We start from the raw sequence: 17916 nt of genomic DNA on the forward strand, positions 1-17916 counted from the left end.
GGGGGGGACATCGAATACAGAGTAAACGCTTGTAATTACTTAAACTATAAATTATCCTACAGTATATATAACTAGTGGCAGCGCGCACGGGGGAGGGGGGAGGGGGGAGGGGGGAGGGGGGGGGACATCGAATACAGAGTAAACGCTTGTAATTACTTAAACTATAAATTATCCTACAGTATATATAACTAGTGGCGGAGCTACCTCGAGGCCAAGGTAGGCTCGTCCTATGTTGAAATTGTTTTTTCCTGTAAACCTCTACTACCATTAATCAATTTTACCACTATCAACTTGAATTTGTAATTGTGTGTGTTAGTCAAATTAACTTCAATCCAACAAATACAAAGCCTTTAATTTTTTACATCAAAGATTTGAAACTATAGTTCTATAATTGATCATATTCTCTGTTTCTTGCCTATATACAATTTTTCCCCTTTGCTTGGTGACTATTATTTTTTGGTTTATTTCTCATTTTCCTCTTTTATACCATCTAAGAAATCAAAAAGAGAGAAAAAGATTTCACGTGTCCAAATTAGCACAAAAACCCTTCAAATTCTCTCATTCCTAATGTTTTTACAAAAATGTTCTCCTGGTCTCCACGAGAAAACGAATATCTGGTCACTCACCATTGTGATTGGTATAAAGAGTGAAGAATAAATGGACTTGATATAGTTGACCTTGTATAATGAATAATAAATGCATGCATGGTTACTCACTTTTGAATTTAATATCAAGGTAACCAAAACGAACGAGACATCTACTTTTATTTATATTATGTCCATCTCGGTATAAAGTGTGTCCCTCCTAACATGAACTTCTAACTCTGCCGCTTCCCCCCTAATATGAATTTCTGACCCTGCAACTTCGTATAACAAACAACCAATTTTTCATTTGAAAAATGCATATCCACCTTGTCTCTTGGTTTGGTTTTCCCCCCACTTAGAAAGAGAATTGAGAGGAGAGAGAGAGAGCTTTGAGTAGAAAGGAAGCAACAGAAAAGGGCAGAGAAAATCACACTTCGATTTTTCCCGCAAGCAAGCATATATTCCAGTTTGTTGCACGCAAAAATAATATTAGTGAGGAGGCAAAAGAGATGTTATAATTCACCTTCCTATAACATACACCTTCTCTTTGAACCCTTTTTGTATTCCTTCAAACACACGTATCTGAGCAAAGTGAATGAAAGTTGGACTGCTAAAGAAGCAATCTCTAAGGCCACCCGAGTTAACTAACCACTTGTCTACATTTGCCCTTTCTTGTGGGCAATTCTGGGGAGGTGAGGTCCAAGGCTGCTGCTTAAATATGCAAATGCTTCCTTCTGCATGCCTTGCTGCTTCTGGTTTTTGAGTTTTTTGTGGGAACTGTAGCAAAAGCAGAAGAGGAGAAGAAGAAGCTTAAATTGGAGTTTTGGGTTTTGTTGCAAGTCATGGAAACAAGTAGAAATAACACAAGAGTTTGCATTGTTTTTCTGTATTTAACTTTGACAACTATTTCCTTCACTCAATGTGGTAAGCTTCTTCCTTGATTATATCATTTTAGTACTTAACCACATTATATATACAGTGCTTAACCTCAAGTTGAGGGTGGATTCTTAGGGATGACCGGTGATATATCCCCTTTTAATTACTATATTTCTCGTCAGGTGGCTAAGTCACGTAATGAGAGATATAGTAAGAGGTGATCGAATAACATTTCAATACAACTATGAGACAGTTAATTTTATTTGTTGACAGTAATCCATATGTTTTGGTAGAGGCGAGAAGATCAATGAGATTGCTAAAAGCTAGTCTTCCAAGTCCAACACAGCACCAAAGTCTATTTTTCAGAGCTGCAAACCAATTGAACTTAATCAACCGCATTGATTTTCCACTGGAGGGATCAAAGGACATCCAACCATATGCTGTGGATTCACCATTCACATTGCCACCTTATGATTCTTTACCTCCAATTTCCATGCCTGAAAATGCACCTCCATATTGTACAACTCCACCCAATACCCCACAAACTCCCTCTACAACTGCCCCAACACCTATTGTATTATCACCACCAACTCCCTCATCACCCTTCGTTTACGTTCCCCCAACCCTTCCTCTCCAAAGTCCACCTCCAAGCCCAACAAGCATTGTCCCAGGTTCACCACAATCTATCTCCACCCCTAATCCACCGGAAACCGTCCCAAGCCCAACGGGCTTTGTACCCGGCACACCACAATCCATCCCCACTCCCAACCCGCCCGAAAGCGTCCCAAGCCCGCCTGAAAGCGTTCCAAGCCCACCGGAAAGCGTCCCAAACCCGCCGGGCTTTATACCTAGTCCCGCTATCTACATCCCAAGCCCACCTTATTTCGAGCCTAGCCCGCCCGGTCTTGTTCCAAGTCCGCCTTCTTCGGTACCATCCCCTATTGGGTTTCAACCAAGCCCGCTGGTGTTCCTACCTCCCATTGTGTTCCCTCCGCCCACTACACCGCCGAGTCCAAGACGAGGCCCGACGGCGGCCTTGTGGTGCGTGGCTAAGCCATCTGTGCCCGACCCCATCATCCAAGAAGCTATGAATTATGCGTGTGGCTCTGGAGCGGATTGCGCTTCCATCCAACCCAATGGGTCATGCTTCATGCCCGACACATTGTTTGCCCATGCTTCCTATGCCTTCAATAGTTACTGGCAAAGGACTAAGGTTGCTGGTGGCACTTGTTCTTTTGGAGGAACTGCAATGCTAGTTACTGTTGATCCAAGTAAGAGAGTACATATTTCAATAATTTCACTCACTCATTTCTTGTTTAGTCCCAATACTTTTCCGTATTGCATTTTAGTTTATATAGAAAACTGATCCGTTATCTTGGTGACGTCTTCACAGGTTATGATGGGTGTCGATTTGTTTATTATTGATATCAAAATAGACTCGATCAAAATGACAATGCGGATCCTTTTTTCTTTCTTTTTCCTTTTCTTTTCAACTTTTCGACAAGAAAAATACAAAATTTCAGTATATGTAACCCTAATTTGAACAAGAATTTTGTAAGTACAATGTAGAGATAACTTCTTGTTCAATCATGAATACAAACTTCAATAATTTCTCATGTTATAAATTGTATTTTTTTTTTGGGTATTTTATGCAAACTTTGTTAGGTTCAAAGCCAATGACTCAACTGATCATAACAAATGTGCTTTTGTTAGTGCCAAACAGCTGCAATCCACTTATTAATTAACATAGATTTGGAAACATCTTTTAGTATTATGATAATGTTCTAATGTGGTTGATCTACTAGGATATGACTCCCTATGTTTGGAATTGTATACTCCTTTATCCATATCTATGGCCCCCACTTAATAGAAAGAAAAAACTTCAACTAATAATATTTGACATGGTGAAACCAAAACAAGTAATTAAGATAAAGTCGGGTTAGCAACATATTTAGAAATCACATCGTATGAGTTCTTAATGTAAAGTTCAAAACTTTTTACGATAAAAACAATGTTTGGTGTGCAAATTTTTTGACTTCAGTTGATTTAATGCATAGTTCTATCAGCGAAGCATTTTGTCGAATACTTAGTGGGTCTATTGATATCTAATGAAACTGTCGATCCCTACCTACATTTGCCGATAAGACATTTCATCAAACATTTGATGATCACCACTGGGCCTTGTACTTAGTGAATATCTTTAGAGAACTTGTTTGTGTCTTATAAGTATCATACTAAATTTAGTTAAGAACTCAACAATAACTGATAAAAACTAGAAAACAAAAGAGGATAAAAGAGAGTGAAAGAAAGAAGCAATAGGGTTATGTCTCATGCACCCGCCCACACCCAACCAATAAATTTGGACGTTTCCCTCCACATTACCCGCCTCACTCACCGACAGAAGTCCACTACTCCGCTTCCTTCCCAAACTCCGAAGCAAGCAAAACAACTCACGCAAAAGCCCTGAACCCGCCGCCTCTCTCCCAACCATTTCTCACTCTCTAGGCGGCGCCGCCACCCTCAACGCCCACTACAGCCACCGTAATGTCGGCCTCAATCTTCGAAGACGGCTTCTCCTCCGACCGGCTCTTCAACCAGGGCTACTCCTACACATACGATGACGTCATCTTCCTCCCTCACTACATCGACTTCCCCACCGACTCCGTCCATCTAGCCTCCAACCTCAGCCGCCGCGTCCCTCTCTCGATTCCCTGCGTCTCGTCGCCGATGGACACAGTCACCGAGTCCCACATGGCCATTTCGATGGCCGCACTCGGCGGCATAGGCATCATCCACTCCAACTTGACGTCGTCCGAGCAAGCCCACATGGTCCGGTCCGTCAAGTCCCGCCGGGTCCCGCTTCTTTCGAGCCCCGTCTTCAAATCCCCAAGCAATCGAATCCAATCTGACGACGTTTTCGACGCTTCGAATCCCTATGTCCTGGTTACTGAGAGTGGCAGCCCCAATTCGAAGCTTTTGGGGTACGTGGCGGGCAAGGATTGGGTGAAATTGGGGGACAAGGAGGTGAAGATTTACGATTACATGGTGAACTGTACGGACTTCACGGTGCCGTGGAGTTACGATTTGGGGGCGATTGGGGAGTACATGGAGGAGAAAAAGCGAGATGTGGTGGCGACTGTGAGGGACAATGAGGTTGTGGATGTGGTGGCGAAGGAGGAGGTGGAGAGGATCAAAGGGTACCCCAAGTTGGGGGTTGGGACGGTGGGTCCGGACGGGACGTGGCGGGTCGGGGCGGCGATCGGCACAAGGGAGTCGGATAAGGAGAGATTGGAGGAGTTGGTGAAGGCAGGGGTGGATGTAGTGGTGTTGGATAGCTCTCAGGGGAACTCCATTTATCAGATTGAGATGATAAAGTATGTGAAGAAAATGTACTCGAGTTTGGATGTAGTTGGCGGGAATGTGGTGACGGTGAGTCAGGCGCAGAATTTGATTCAGGCTGGTGTTGACGGGTTGAGGGTTGGAATGGGGTCTGGCTCAATTTGTACCACTCAAGAGGTTTGCGCTGTTGGTCGCGGGCAGGTATAAAGATGCCTTCTTTTCGTTAGTTGTTGCTTTTGTGATTGATGCTTTAGTTTGTGTTCTCATTGTTGCGGCTAATTTAAGGATTTGTAGAATCTGGAGGTGTTGAAAGTTATCATATTTTTAGTGATCGGTTTAATTTCTTGAATTCTTTGTGGATGAAAAATATTTGATTAAGGATTTGTTAATCTATGACATTGTGCCTAACAACCGTTGTTCGGATGGGTGTTTTACTATTTAGTTACTAGATTCTTCGGAACATAGAGCATAGAAAACAAAGATTCGACTTTAGCTTCTGGCAGTGACAACCCTTTGATGGACTAAAACAGTGTAGTTTCTGGCGTGAAAAAATGCATAATTACATTTTGGAACATGTTGAATACTTTGTTTGACGTTTTGTTCCTCAGGTTGCTCAATGCTATACCATTTTATGACCAAAGTTGTTTTGGTTTTGGTGATATGTTTCAGGCAACTGCTGTTTACAAGGTTGCATCTATTGCTTCACAAAGTGGTGTGCCTGTGATTGCTGATGGTGGAATTTCCAATTCTGGACACATTGTCAAGGCTTTGGTCCTTGGGGCTTCTACTGTCATGATGGGAAGCTTCTTAGCTGGAAGCACTGAGGCTCCCGGGGTTTTTGTGTATCAGGTATGTCTAGGACTTACTCATGTTTTTATTGCTGGAACAGGTATACTGCTCATACCATCAGATATTAAATCTACTTGAACATTTCTTCTCATTTGTATGAGTGCTTGCTACATATGTCTTTTCTAGTTCTTTGACAACTTTTTGAGCGGTTTAAGGAGTTTATTAGGCAGAATTATGAATACTGAATTGCAGATGTGATTGGTAAAGAAACTTACTTAGAAGATATGTGTTTCTAAGTTTGTTATACATCCTGAGTTATTTCTCATCCTTTTTGGACTGCATCAATATCGTTCGACGGATCAGTCATTGATGTGTTATGATTTGCCATCAAAATTTAATGCTTTTACATCATTAGGAGTGCCATTGGTATGTTTGCATGGACTCTCTCTCTGATGGCCTGAACTTAATAAGTTTGAAGCCTACATACAGTAAGGGGTTAACCCAAGTGGTGAGGGTAAGTGGCAAAATGGGTTAGGATTAGGCTAAATAAGGGTCCACTTCCCTGCAATTGTGATTGGGTTTTTCATGGATGCTTGTCAAAGCTAAACTTATGCGGAACTGTATTGGACATAGTATTTCATTTCTGTCTTTCCCTTTTTTTATTAGGAAAACTAATGAAAAGGGCTTGAAAACTTTGAGTTTTAACGATAAGGACAAAATAAAGGGTAAAGTGAATAGTACCAGGATTGACTTTTTAGTGTAAAAATGTGGTTTTTCGTTAAAGTGAACAGTACCGGAAGCTTTTCGTTAAAGTTCCCTTTTTTATTTTTATGGTAATTAGCCTATTAAGCAATTTGAACAGAGGGTCTTTGCTATCTAACCTACGACCCAAATGATGTATCTTGCTTTATTTCTGAACTAAAAGTAAAAGTTGTCTATATAAATGGCACTAGATTTTCAATATACTTGTCTTTTATAAGCAACTTGCTGTTTGTTATTTCTTTGTCATTGTTAATTAGATTTATGCGTGCTTAACCTCTATTAAGGAAACAGTTTCATATAAGTGATTTCATGTTTTCTATTAGAATGGTCGCCGAGTCAAAAAATATCGAGGCATGGGATCTCTTGAAGCAATGACAAAAGGAAGTGATCAGAGGTACTTGGGGGATACAGCTAAGCTGAAAATTGCACAGGGGGTAGTTGGGGCGGTTGCAGACAAAGGTTCTGTTTTGAAGTTCATACCATACACAATGCAAGCTGTGAAACAAGGTTTCCAAGATCTTGGTGCTTCTTCATTGCAGTCCGGTCATGACCTCTTAAAATCAAGCGTTTTAAGGCTAGAGGTAAGTCGACCATTTTGCAGACGTTGTTGTGATACTCTTAACATCATTATTAAGGATGTCATTTTAGTTTTATGCTTTAAATGAGATTTGATATTGTAGCCAATGTTTCTTTCGATAACTTACTTCTTACTCTTTCGTAGTCTGTTCCATACCATGTTGTATTCTTGTTCAACAATATCAGGTTAAACTACCAAAAGGAGTTGGGAAGAAACCTATTAATCTAGAGTATTGTCATTCTATAATCTAGAGTATTGTCATTCTGTGTCACTCATATTCAGACACTTATTTACTTACAGAAAATAAACCTGTAACCTCTCGGGGTTTTCACTGACCCCGCTTACTTCTTAGATAGTTTTCCATCCCCATATATTACCTCAAGGAAAAGCGCACTCCACGATTACCTTGTTATTGCTCAAGGAATCTGAGATGTAATGATGGTCGTATCAAGAACTAATATGGTTTCTCAATCAGTTGACAATGTATTTTTACTATGCAGGTAAGAACAGGAGCAGCACAAGTAGAAGGTGGAGTTCATGGTCTGGTTTCTTACGAGAAGAAATCGTTTTGATGGTTATATTTTTCAGCTTTTCTCATTCCTGCCAGTGACTGCTGTCTTGGGGAATTGGGAACTCTTCCGTGTTCCATGTTGCATCTGATATCGCCAATTTAGCATGAGTAACAAGGGCGAGCCTGTCAAACTGCTACAGGGTCTTTCTAAGCAGCGAAAGTTTTGGTCTCAAACGGTTCTCTGGCATTTTGTTGGTTGCCATGAGAGCTTCCATCTGCTTGCATTTGTTTGAATCTGCATTTAAATTGTGACATATGACTATTTAGAATTTATCTAGTTATGTTTGTTACTAGTTTTCATTAGGAATTATTATTAAATAATGCGGTTTCAATTGTTTACCACATGGTTGTTTTTTTTTTTTTAATATAAATTTGTAGGCACATGACCAAAAAGAAAAGGGAGAGAAAAGCAGAGACGCCGCTGAATATTTGATGTTACAACTAGGGGTGGAGCAAAATACCAAAGAAACCAAACCTACCGAAGCCGAACTGAAACGAATGGACAATACCAAAAATTTTGTACCCGAAGCTGAACCGAAATCGAAAATTTCGGTAAAAGATTTGGCATGAAATTTATAAGGGCGTAGTCAATTTAGATTTCATAGGATTTTAATGGACTGTTTTAAGTGACAGATTTCAAATGATTTTAATTGATTTTATAATTCTGTATGGATTTTGGAAGATTTGTATGGATTTATATTTTAGATTTCTATGGATTTGTATGAACTTTTTTCATGGATTTCTTAGGATTTTTATTTGACTTCTACAACATAAAATGAATTTCTTTCTCAATACACAATCTACAAGATATATGATATCAAAATACAAACCAATACAATATATTTTAACTTTTCTCATTTGAATTATAATTTTTTTATGAAATTTGTAACAAACCAAAACATAGATCATTGATGGTTTCATATTACTTTAGTCTAAAGAAGGCTTTTCAATTGCACTGTACTAATGAACAGTGTTTTGAACCACATTTCAGTTTATTTACAAGATTGCCACTCGGATGCTTTTAACCAATTTTCACTTAATTTACAAAATTGCCACTCAGGCTTAAAAACCTATTTTTAGCCGTTGGCTACATTTCACGTTTGACTCGGCGAGAGAGAGAGAGAGAGGGGAGCCTGACAAATTGGAGAGAGACAACAGCTGGGTGTGCCTCTAGCGAGCGGAGAGAGGGGGATAGAGCGACTACAGAGGAGGGAGACACAGGGCCTGACAGATTGGAGAGAGATGGGAGCTACGGGTTTGGACTGAGTGAGAGAGATATTTAGGTAGGTGCTCTGCCAGGCTCTCTCTGCCGCTAATCTTGATGCACACGTGTTGATGATTGTGGGAAGGGAAGAACGATGGTAAAGCTGGCCTTTTCCATTTCCTTCTCAAACCCTTATTGCCTCTTCCGTCTCCCACACCCTGCGAGAACGACGGTCTCGCCTCCATCCTATCCTTCAGTCGCCGCTACGACAAAAACCACCTTGGAGCCAGTATAAAGGGGTATGAATTTGGATCTGAAACGAATACCTTTGTATATTTGGTTTTGTAGTTAATTTCACCTTTTGGGTTTACGCTGGGTTTTAGTACAATTTTAAAGGGAGGTATAATCTGGTGAGGTTTCTCAAGACCATGCAGAAGGAAGGGCTTTATGCTCACCTTCGCATTGGCCCTTATGTTTGTGTTGAGTGGAACTTTGGGTAATTTTTTTCTCTAGATCTATAATTTTGGCTTTTTTTCTTTCTTATTTTTTAGGATTTTCCACTCATTCTATTTTCCTCTCCTAATTTTAGAAAAAAAGTATTTAATTTTTCTGATTGTGTGGTTTGTAGGGGTTTTCCTATTTGGCAGAGGCAAGTTTTGATTTTTACTTTTCTTTTTTCTCACAGGGGGCTATCGGAGAAGCATGTAATGGAGACACCACTTCTGTCATTATCTTTGGAAGTATTTGATGGTTGACTGGATGATCCTATTAGCGTGTCCTTCTGAGGAGGTTTGTATTCATCTTTCCACTGTTTTTGGAAAAATGTGTAGAAATCATAAAGATGCTTCTGAAGATATGTAAGCAACAATTTCTAAAATTTTAGTGTAATCTTTTTTCATTATGAAGTTGTTCTAATGCTAATTAGTGATTTCAAACAAATTATGTGAAGTGAAAAGTGAAATTTTGTATGTTAAGCCACCACCACCTAGAACAAAAAATAAACACCCGCCACTGCTTTTCAGCTGTCGTCTCCTGCGATCCATTCAAATCTCCGATCGAAACAGGTATTTACTTCCGATTCCATTGATTTCAGATCGTTCAAATTTTCATCATAATTCGCAATCAATCTCCCAAATTTGTTGGATTTAGGGCTTTGTATCTGAATTATTGCTGAAATTGTGTGATGGGTTGAATGCAGAGAGAAACTTAGGGAAAAATGAGCGACGTATTCGAAGGGTATGAGCGCTACTACAGTGAGCTATCCGCCAACCTCACCAAAAAGTGTACGGTAGCTGGTGCTCTCAATAGAGGCCAATTTTTTTTTCTCACTTTTCCTTATTTATTTATTTTTGTGAATTTAATATATACATGTAGTTGCGTTATATTTTAGATGATTTATGTTGTATTCAGTTGTGCTGGTGTCCTATTCAACGATTACTTTTGTCTCGAAATCTTCCGTTCTAGCTCTCCATACAAAACCGAAATCTTTGGTTCTCTCTAACTTCCTTTCCTCTTTTTTTTAGTTGATGTTAATCTCGCGCCGATGGATCCCTTCGATTTGAAATGGTATACTATTGCTACTTCATTTTGCAGCTTTATTATTTTCATTTGATTTTTATAATTTTTTTGTATTTTACTTGCATTTAATTTGTTGAGATCTTTTGAATTCGGCTGCTTGAGTAATTAGGGATTTGGTTCCTTGGAGTGTCCTTAGGAGTAGCAGATTGAATCGATGAGATCGATGGCTTTGCCGTCTGGGATTCTGAAGTTGTTGCCGGATTTCCGACGAATTTCCAGCCCAGTTTGTGCGCGGCCTGTCTTCAGATCATAGTGAAGCAAGTTTTATTCAACTCAAGTACTGTATTTGAGTTTTAATTTTGGATTTTTGTTAATTTGGACGACACCCTAACAGTTTGGTTTTGCGGTGAGTTGTGGTGCTTTGTCAGGGCTTTCCCAGCTAAAAGGGGATTTTGCGTTTTGTCTCCTCAGTTGATAAACCTGAGATTTGACAGTAGCTAGAATGCCACTGTTACTTTTTGGGTATGTTTTCTGTCCTACTTTTTCCCAATTTGAATATGTATTCATAGTTGTCGGAATAAAACATATCTGTAGTTTTTGGGAAGAGCTGATGAATGATGGTATTTGTTCCTTCCATGTTAGAAGCATTTCGGGGTTTTATTTCATCTTATCTGCATGATTACTTGCCACCACCTCCGCTGTTTCCTGTATTTTCTCGATTTTTTTTGCCTGAACCAGATCTATCTGATTCGTCTAATTCTTAACTTCGTGTGGTTTAGTCTTAGATTTTGAATATTGAGAAATTTGGATCTTCATGTGATTTACCATGCAGGATATTGAGTCTGTATGACATCAATGAGGAGGACATTGATGGTGTCACTGATCGTTCTCAGCTTTCAACAGTAACACAACCATCTCCACTCCAGATGCAGCTATCCATATTAGAGTTGCCAAAAGTTTGTTCTTCTCCATTCTGTTTATTTGTGATATTCATGTAATTTCAAACCCAGCATAGGGACATTAGATGCTACTAATTGTGTTGCGTTTATCTAGAACCTCTAAGGTGTTTGGTGCTCCTGCCTCCCTCCACCTTTCTGGAGTTGTTATTGCGTCTACTTAGTTTGCCTGAGTTGGCATGAAATATCTTAGTTGTATCTTTATGATATTAAAGCGAGCTTGTTTATGTGTGTTCAATTACGTCTAGGTTTCTTCTTTATATAATGTGGTTGTCACCTTCGTTGGAATTTCTGAACTTTTTGAGATGTGAGATATCTCCATAAAAATAATGCTCATCATATGACGGGTAATTTAGTAGAACAATATTGATACCGTTGCTTGAGTTGCGGGCATTCTGTTTTCCTCTTCTAGAATTGTGACTTTAGGAGCTTTTTATGATTCACCGTTTCTGTTTTGCTTCTGTGATGATATTTGGGTTAGGATTCCTATTTCAGTGTCGTTTTCTCCCATCTCTATAGGATATCTTTGCCACAATTAATCACCCCCAAAAAAATTATTTGCATTGATTGTTTCCATCACTGGTCAGCGGACACAGGTTCTGTAGATCAGTTAGCATGTTTTGTTCCAATGTATTGTCAGGAACAACTGTTCCTGAGAAGTTGAAGAGTACCATTCAACTTTTAAAGTTTTGGATTTCAAAAGATTAATCGACTCCATAAGCTATTAATAACTTGATTCTATAGAGACACCGGAGGGTCCTAATAAAGCCACTCAATCTGCAAATGTCAAATAAAGCAACTTATAAGTCTTATATATCACTCACCCAACGCATATTACTTTGTCTGCAATGGTACTGAAATATTGGTATACATCCCAACAGTGAGCATACATTTTCAAATATCTGCCACTTCAAGTCTCTGTGTGTGTTGTTTACCCCAGACTTTACACATCAATTTGGTTCTGTTTTCTTGATGGTTTGATGCGTTTTGTGTAGTGTTTTTCGGTCAATTGACTGGGTTCATATGATTAATTCCCATGGTTTCCATGCCATATTGGTTGAATTTATTTTAACTATATTTATTTTTGGTGCAGCCATATCCTCATATGAACAACAAGTGGAAGGTTTACAGGACATTAACCAATTAGTTGGGCTATTAGTTCCTTTACTTTGTGGTGTCCCTATTGTGAGTGAAAAAAATGTTCAGGTACTTTATAGTTGGGAAGATTTAATGATGCTTTTTCTATGTACTTTACTTTATTATGTTTTGATAAACGGAGGTTCAGCAACAGGTTACTGAAATTATCACTTATATATATAACCTCCACCACAAAGTAATTTCCTAAGAAATGTGTAGTACTTTGTCTTCTGGGTTAGTGTTCTCTAATTTAGATTAGACATTAGGGCTTTGAGCTTGGTAAGGTTTCTTTTCTTGATGCACCTCATTTTTTTATTTATTGTTTTTCTTTTTGGAGTTTTTGATTTACAGATAAATTCAACATTTAAATTCTCTTTTTGTGATCGTGCGGATTTTGTCTCTGTAATCAGATGGTTGATATCGATGTCTGATTTCGTTCTTCTTCACTTTCAAGAAGCACCGGTGTTTATTGAAGGTATATAATCCGTTTAGACATTTAGTTTTCAATGTATCAAGTATTTTGCGCTGTTAGTTTTCTGTTACTTTTGTTGCTGCCTGCCTTTTTTTTCTATTTTTTTTCATTTTTATCCGCTTCTCTTTTACTTTTGTGCAACCCATTGTCCTCAGTTTATAATCTTTCGTTGGATAATTTGATCGCCTAATGTATTCTCAAGTGATATCTTTGGTTTTAAACTGTTCTAAACAATTTAATCTTTAAACTGTTCAATGTTAACCCCAACATTTTATTTTCATTCTGTACGCATTGGAACCAAATTTAATTGGTGCTAAAAACGTACAGAGCCTTTAACTATACCATGAATGCAATGTCAGCCAATAAATAATTATAAAAGTAACTTTGTCATGGGCTATAATCATATCCAGCATCGTTCCATGATTGTTACCAACCTTTAAAATCAAATTTAGCATCAGTATGTTTTACCTCTCTGTTTCAATCTCAACCACTAGCAGCTACAATTTTGTATTAATCACCGTTATCGATTGTTCTTAACATATGATCATCAGATCCCAATATGTCGACCGTCGTTTTCCCTACCTTATCGTATGTGAAACGATTATATTTGCACTCACTTTTATTTATTGGAAACAGTATTTGTGTCTCTCCATATCCAATCCTTGGTGCAAAATGTTTACAATTTGAATCTGTTTCATCTTCCTACAGCCAAATTGGAATCAATCTGAAAGAACTGGGTCTATTCGCGGTCTTCAAGGTATAACATTGATCACTCTCAAATTTCTTTTTCAACATTTTTTCCTTTTGCATTCCTAAAAAAAAAAAACCTTTATTCAATATATATTGATATGGTCACTTATAGCAGAACAAAACTTCATCTTTTTTGTCAATATTTAAGTTTTTTTTATTTTTCTTCATGAACTAGGTCAGCCCATAACTCTGTAACCATCCACGTATAGAACTTATCCATTTTTGTCATTGTGGTATCAATACAAATTTACTCTTATTTTTTGAGGTGGGATTGGTCTTAAAACACAGGAACCAAAATTTAATTGATCCCATTGTTCTGTACACAAAAATTCCATCAACCCAAAAACCTCACGTGGAAAACAAACGTATTTACCTGTTTTTTTTTCTGCTTTTCCTTAGTTTTAACCTATTTTTTCATTTTTTTTCCGCATCATTCTCTCTTTTCATGATTAGTTTTAGCGCACAGTTTTTAAACCTCTTAAACCCTGTTTGATTTAATGTTTTGCTTCATTATTAACATTCATTTGGATTTGTGATTGATATCAACTTGGTCAGGTTTTCATTACTTGCAAAGCATCTTTAGAGTAATGCCTTTAAACTGTGTCAATTTTTCAATGAAAAACCTTGAGAACCTTATTCAGTATTTGGCGATTAGATGAAACATCAACATAATTTCCCTCGCTTTAACCGATTCTCTGTGATTAAAGTCTGGAAAAATACAGTGAAAAAATGCAGCTTTTTTTATGGGATTGACAATTTTCGGCTTAGTTTTGGCTAAAAAAGAATTAGAGTGTTACTTAGTAAGTTGAGTTAACAAATTTGCAGGATGCAACAGAGCACATAGGACAAGTTTTCAAACGAGTTAAGAAGATCCAGCTGAAAAGAGCATACAAGATAGAGAACTGGTATGCTACTTTGTCTTTGTGTTGGATTTTGATGTTTAGGTTCTGCTGCTCAGTAGACTTCATAGTGTTCTAAATCTGTATTGTAAATGTGCTAAAAGATTGGACATGTTATTGAATATTAGCCATGTAGTTTGAATTGGATATGTGATTGAATATTAGGTATTTAGTTTGAATTGATTTGGATATGTGGTTTATTGAATTGGAATTTGGATATGTGCTAATTTGAATTGGATATGTTGAATTAGAGATGTGCTACTTTGAATTGGATAGGTTGAATTGGAGTGTGCTATATTGATATATGATGAACTGATGGTTACAGAACACACACGCACACACTCACCAGTCATCACATACTCTGGGGCTGCATAACCATAGGTTCCCATGACTTGCGTCGGAACATGAGTTTTATCACCCTCAGGACTTTCTTTCGCAAGTTCGAAATCCGAAAACTTGGCATTGTAATCCTAAAATAACTCATTCATTTAACACATGAAAATTGTGCATTTTCATAATTAAAGTTTTAAATTGTCATCATTTTGTTCAAATGCACCATTTCCGTTTTGTTTCCCTTCTCTCATCTTGCAAGCACTCATGGTGTCCATTTCCTTTTAATTTCGGTTAATGCAGGTTTTGAAATTTGTGATGATCATTTTCATATTTCTATAAATTTTGAGAGAAAAAAGCATGTGAAAAACCACATTAGTCTCTAGGCATAAATCACATTAGTCTAATTATGGCTAGGATAAAAAACCATGTCATAAAATGTGGCTTGGTTACATTGCAATTTCAATTTGGGATTTGAATTTATTTACAAAATTACGATCCTTTTTAAAATTTAGAAAAGAGCATGTTAAAAGACCAATTTTCTTTACAGGAACTTGAATAAAAAGTAGGCCATGAGTGAAAACCAACCAGCAAAGATTATTATGGTGATTCACTAATTTAAAACTAGCTTTGAGAGTCATGCTCACCCATTGTTGGTTTTCCTTGCGTGCATATTTCCTACCCAAAGTTTCCCAAACTGTGTTCTCAAACCGCTGCATCGGCATATCTTTCCAACTTCTAATGGTCTTTGGTGCTAGAACATCTTCTAACTTCATTCTAAAAAAATTGATTCATAAGTAAAGACACCTAAAAGCAGCTAAGTAAACAATTTAATCAAGAAGCAATTCAGAAGTAGAACCAAATAAGCCACAGTTCAACTTTCGTACACCCTCCGGCGTAATTTAATATCAGAAACCGTCTCCTGAATTCAAGTTTGCCTAGAGCTTCTAATTGTGTGTGCCCATAGTGTCTTTCTTGGTCTACAACCAAGGACTGATTAGTGAGAGCTTCAAAAATAGATAGTTGTCATAAACAAACAATTGATCACGGTGATGTCTATGTAATTTGGGTTTATAGTGCTTCTAAATGCTGTTTTAACTGAGTTTTCTGTGTTTGGTCGATTTGTTGTTGCGGATGGGTGATACGTTTTTTTTCTTTCAGTTAAGAAACGGTGCCTTTCAGAGTTTGTAATTTTTTGTTGGGGTTTTTTCAAGCTGCTGTGTTAAAGGTATATGATGTGTTTTTTTCTTTTCGCTTTATTCTTGCTGATTTGGGATGGTTTTTACATGTTTTCAAAGGATGTTAGTGTTCAAGCTCTGCTGATATTTTATTCTTTTCATTTTGATTTTGTTTTTCAGTTGTGATTATAGGATTGTTTTCTCTTTTTTTTCTTTTCTTTTTTCCCCCTCTGTACAGCTTTTCCAAAATTCAACTGTTGTTCTCAATTTGGTTATTTGAACTGAGGCCAGTTAGGTTGTGCCTTTGGAAGGTCTCACTGCTTTTAAAGTTGAATGGTGCTAACTGAATATAATGCGTTCATTCTTCAGTGTGTGTGAGCGTATGTGTATGCAGTGTATGTGAGTGCATGCAGTGTGTGCAGTGTGTCACTTGGGCCGTTGGCTTTTTGAGGTATGTTCATTTATAGAGATTTTGTAACTGTATTGTTGAATTTTTAATGTATGCTTGGATTTTAAAGGGGCACCGTATTTATGGGTTGTTGTACGATTCTAGGGAGATAAAAGAGGGGATTGAGAGGTCATGCTAAGGAGAGTATATTACTTGCCATTGAGGAATATACTTCATATAATAGCAATGTTATGATGTGTGGCATGCTTTAACTAAGGGATATTTTTATGTAGTAAGAAAGCCATATAGAGAGTCACATTTTTTATTTTTTGGATTTGGTAACTGAAATTTTGTGTAAACTAATGTTTCATAAGAAACAACTTTTTTGGAAACCATCTCTTTCTAATCAAAGACGTTCAGTTTCTTCCCACTCATTGTACAATGTGTTTATATGCCAGCTCACTTGAATGTATAAAAAAAACTGTTTGTTTATAATTGTGTTGAATTTATTCGACTTAAATATGTTTTATTCATCCGATTACACCTGAAACAATAGGTTCCCGCAGCAACGCGCGGACATATTTTCTCGTGACATCTAGATCAAGCTAATTTCCAACTAATCGAATCCAACAAAAGCATACAAAATTAAATCTTTGCTCCAGTAGCTAACAACTCCAAGTACAAGACAAAAATACTATTGAATCCTAAAGCTCATCTTTTTGTTGTTGTAGCTTCCAAAACTGAAAAACTCAACCCAACTCACCATTTTTCACTTCAGCACCCAAGTTACTCAAAACCCCAACATCCCATACTCCAATCCCTCCAACCCCTCCATTTTCCCACAGTTTCCGACATTTTCTAGGCTACCAAACATAGTTAAAACACACAACTAAACAAATAGTGACGAAAAAAGGTAGAGAAGTAATATACACATAGCAGAATAGGGAATGGAGATTTTGTGGGGGTTGAATTTGTGGTGAGATTTTGGATTTGGATTTGGTGGATATATTTTTAAGAAATAAAGGAACTTTGTATGTCGTCTTCTTTTCTTGAGAGATGGTTCGTCCTCTTCTTTTTTTTCTGAGAGATGGTTCGTCTTCCTCTCCAGAGAGAAGAAAAGAAATCCTAGGGGTGGAGGTTGAATTGTTTAAAGTGTTTGGTATTTATACCATCTACTCTCAAATTCATCAAAATCCCTAGTTCATTAAAATCCTAGCATATCTTTGATATTTTCACTACACTTAGATTCTTGTGGACTTTTTAAAATCATAATCGACTACCCATGGATTTGGATATATTCTTTAAAATCCTTTAAAATCCTAATTTAACTACAGCATGATTTCAAAATCTTTTAAAATCCTCTTTTAAAATCTAATTGACTACACCCAGATTTTAAAGTCCATTAAAATACTATCAAGTCCTATCGAATCCTAATTTGATTACACCCCCTTTAGCTTATACATTACTCGGCCTGCGCGCCACGTAGGCTTGGTAGTTTCTAGGGTCAACATTTTGGCACGCCCAGTAGGACCCAGTGCTAGACTACGAAGTTCATGCCAATTGAAACACGATCGGTAAAAAAGAAA

The 17916-nt window shown here is 37.6% G+C and overlaps 2 protein-coding genes and 2 long non-coding RNA genes across 4 annotated transcripts; 3 read left to right on the forward strand and 1 right to left on the reverse strand.

Moving 5' to 3' along the window:
* The first annotated feature begins 1102 nt into the window (after positions 1–1102).
* Positions 1103–3085, forward strand: LOC126586789 (extensin-like). The gene is made up of 3 exons (XM_050251740.1): positions 1103–1508; positions 1754–2731; positions 2854–3085. The coding sequence occupies exons 1-3, from the start codon at positions 1427–1429 to the stop codon at positions 2883–2885; spliced, it is 1092 nt and encodes a 363-aa protein (XP_050107697.1). The 5' UTR covers positions 1103–1426; the 3' UTR covers positions 2886–3085.
* A 752-nt stretch (positions 3086–3837) lies between these two features.
* On the forward strand, positions 3838–7840 carry LOC126586788 (inosine-5'-monophosphate dehydrogenase 2-like). Its single transcript, XM_050251739.1, has 4 exons — positions 3838–5000; positions 5469–5648; positions 6674–6931; positions 7428–7840. The coding sequence occupies exons 1-4, from the start codon at positions 4005–4007 to the stop codon at positions 7497–7499; spliced, it is 1506 nt and encodes a 501-aa protein (XP_050107696.1). The 5' UTR covers positions 3838–4004; the 3' UTR covers positions 7500–7840.
* A 6518-nt stretch (positions 7841–14358) lies between these two features.
* Positions 14359–16606, forward strand: LOC126586795 (uncharacterized). The gene is made up of 3 exons (XR_007610902.1): positions 14359–14440; positions 15926–15992; positions 16312–16606. It is a non-coding gene; the product is annotated as an uncharacterized LOC126586795 (long non-coding RNA).
* Positions 16180–16774, reverse strand: LOC126586797 (uncharacterized). Its single transcript, XR_007610904.1, has 2 exons — positions 16488–16774; positions 16180–16384 (listed from the first exon to the last, which is right to left on the reverse strand). It is a non-coding gene; the product is annotated as an uncharacterized LOC126586797 (long non-coding RNA).
* Positions 16775–17916: the final 1142 nt, after the last annotated feature.

The sequence above is a fragment of the Malus sylvestris genome, chromosome 10 (genome assembly GCF_916048215.2).
Source record: "Malus sylvestris chromosome 10, drMalSylv7.2, whole genome shotgun sequence".
NCBI classification, from domain to species: Eukaryota; Viridiplantae; Streptophyta; class Magnoliopsida; order Rosales; family Rosaceae; genus Malus; species Malus sylvestris.

Excerpts from the sequence above, each read along its gene's own strand:
- LOC126586789 (XM_050251740.1), top strand. The coding sequence starts at position 1,427 with ATGGAAACAAGTAGAAATAACACAAGAGTTTGCATTGTTTTTCTGTAT. Across the intron at positions 1,509-1,753 it reads TATTTCCTTCACTCAATGTG|AGGCGAGAAGATCAATGAGA; the intron begins GTAAGCTTCTTC and ends ATGTTTTGGTAG. Across the intron at positions 2,732-2,853 it reads GCTAGTTACTGTTGATCCAA|GTTATGATGGGTGTCGATTT; the intron begins GTAAGAGAGTAC and ends ACGTCTTCACAG.
- LOC126586788 (XM_050251739.1), top strand. The coding sequence starts at position 4,005 with ATGTCGGCCTCAATCTTCGAAGACGGCTTCTCCTCCGACCGGCTCTTC. Across the intron at positions 5,649-6,673 it reads CCGGGGTTTTTGTGTATCAG|AATGGTCGCCGAGTCAAAAA; the intron begins GTATGTCTAGGA and ends GTTTTCTATTAG. Across the intron at positions 6,932-7,427 it reads CAAGCGTTTTAAGGCTAGAG|GTAAGAACAGGAGCAGCACA; the intron begins GTAAGTCGACCA and ends TTTACTATGCAG.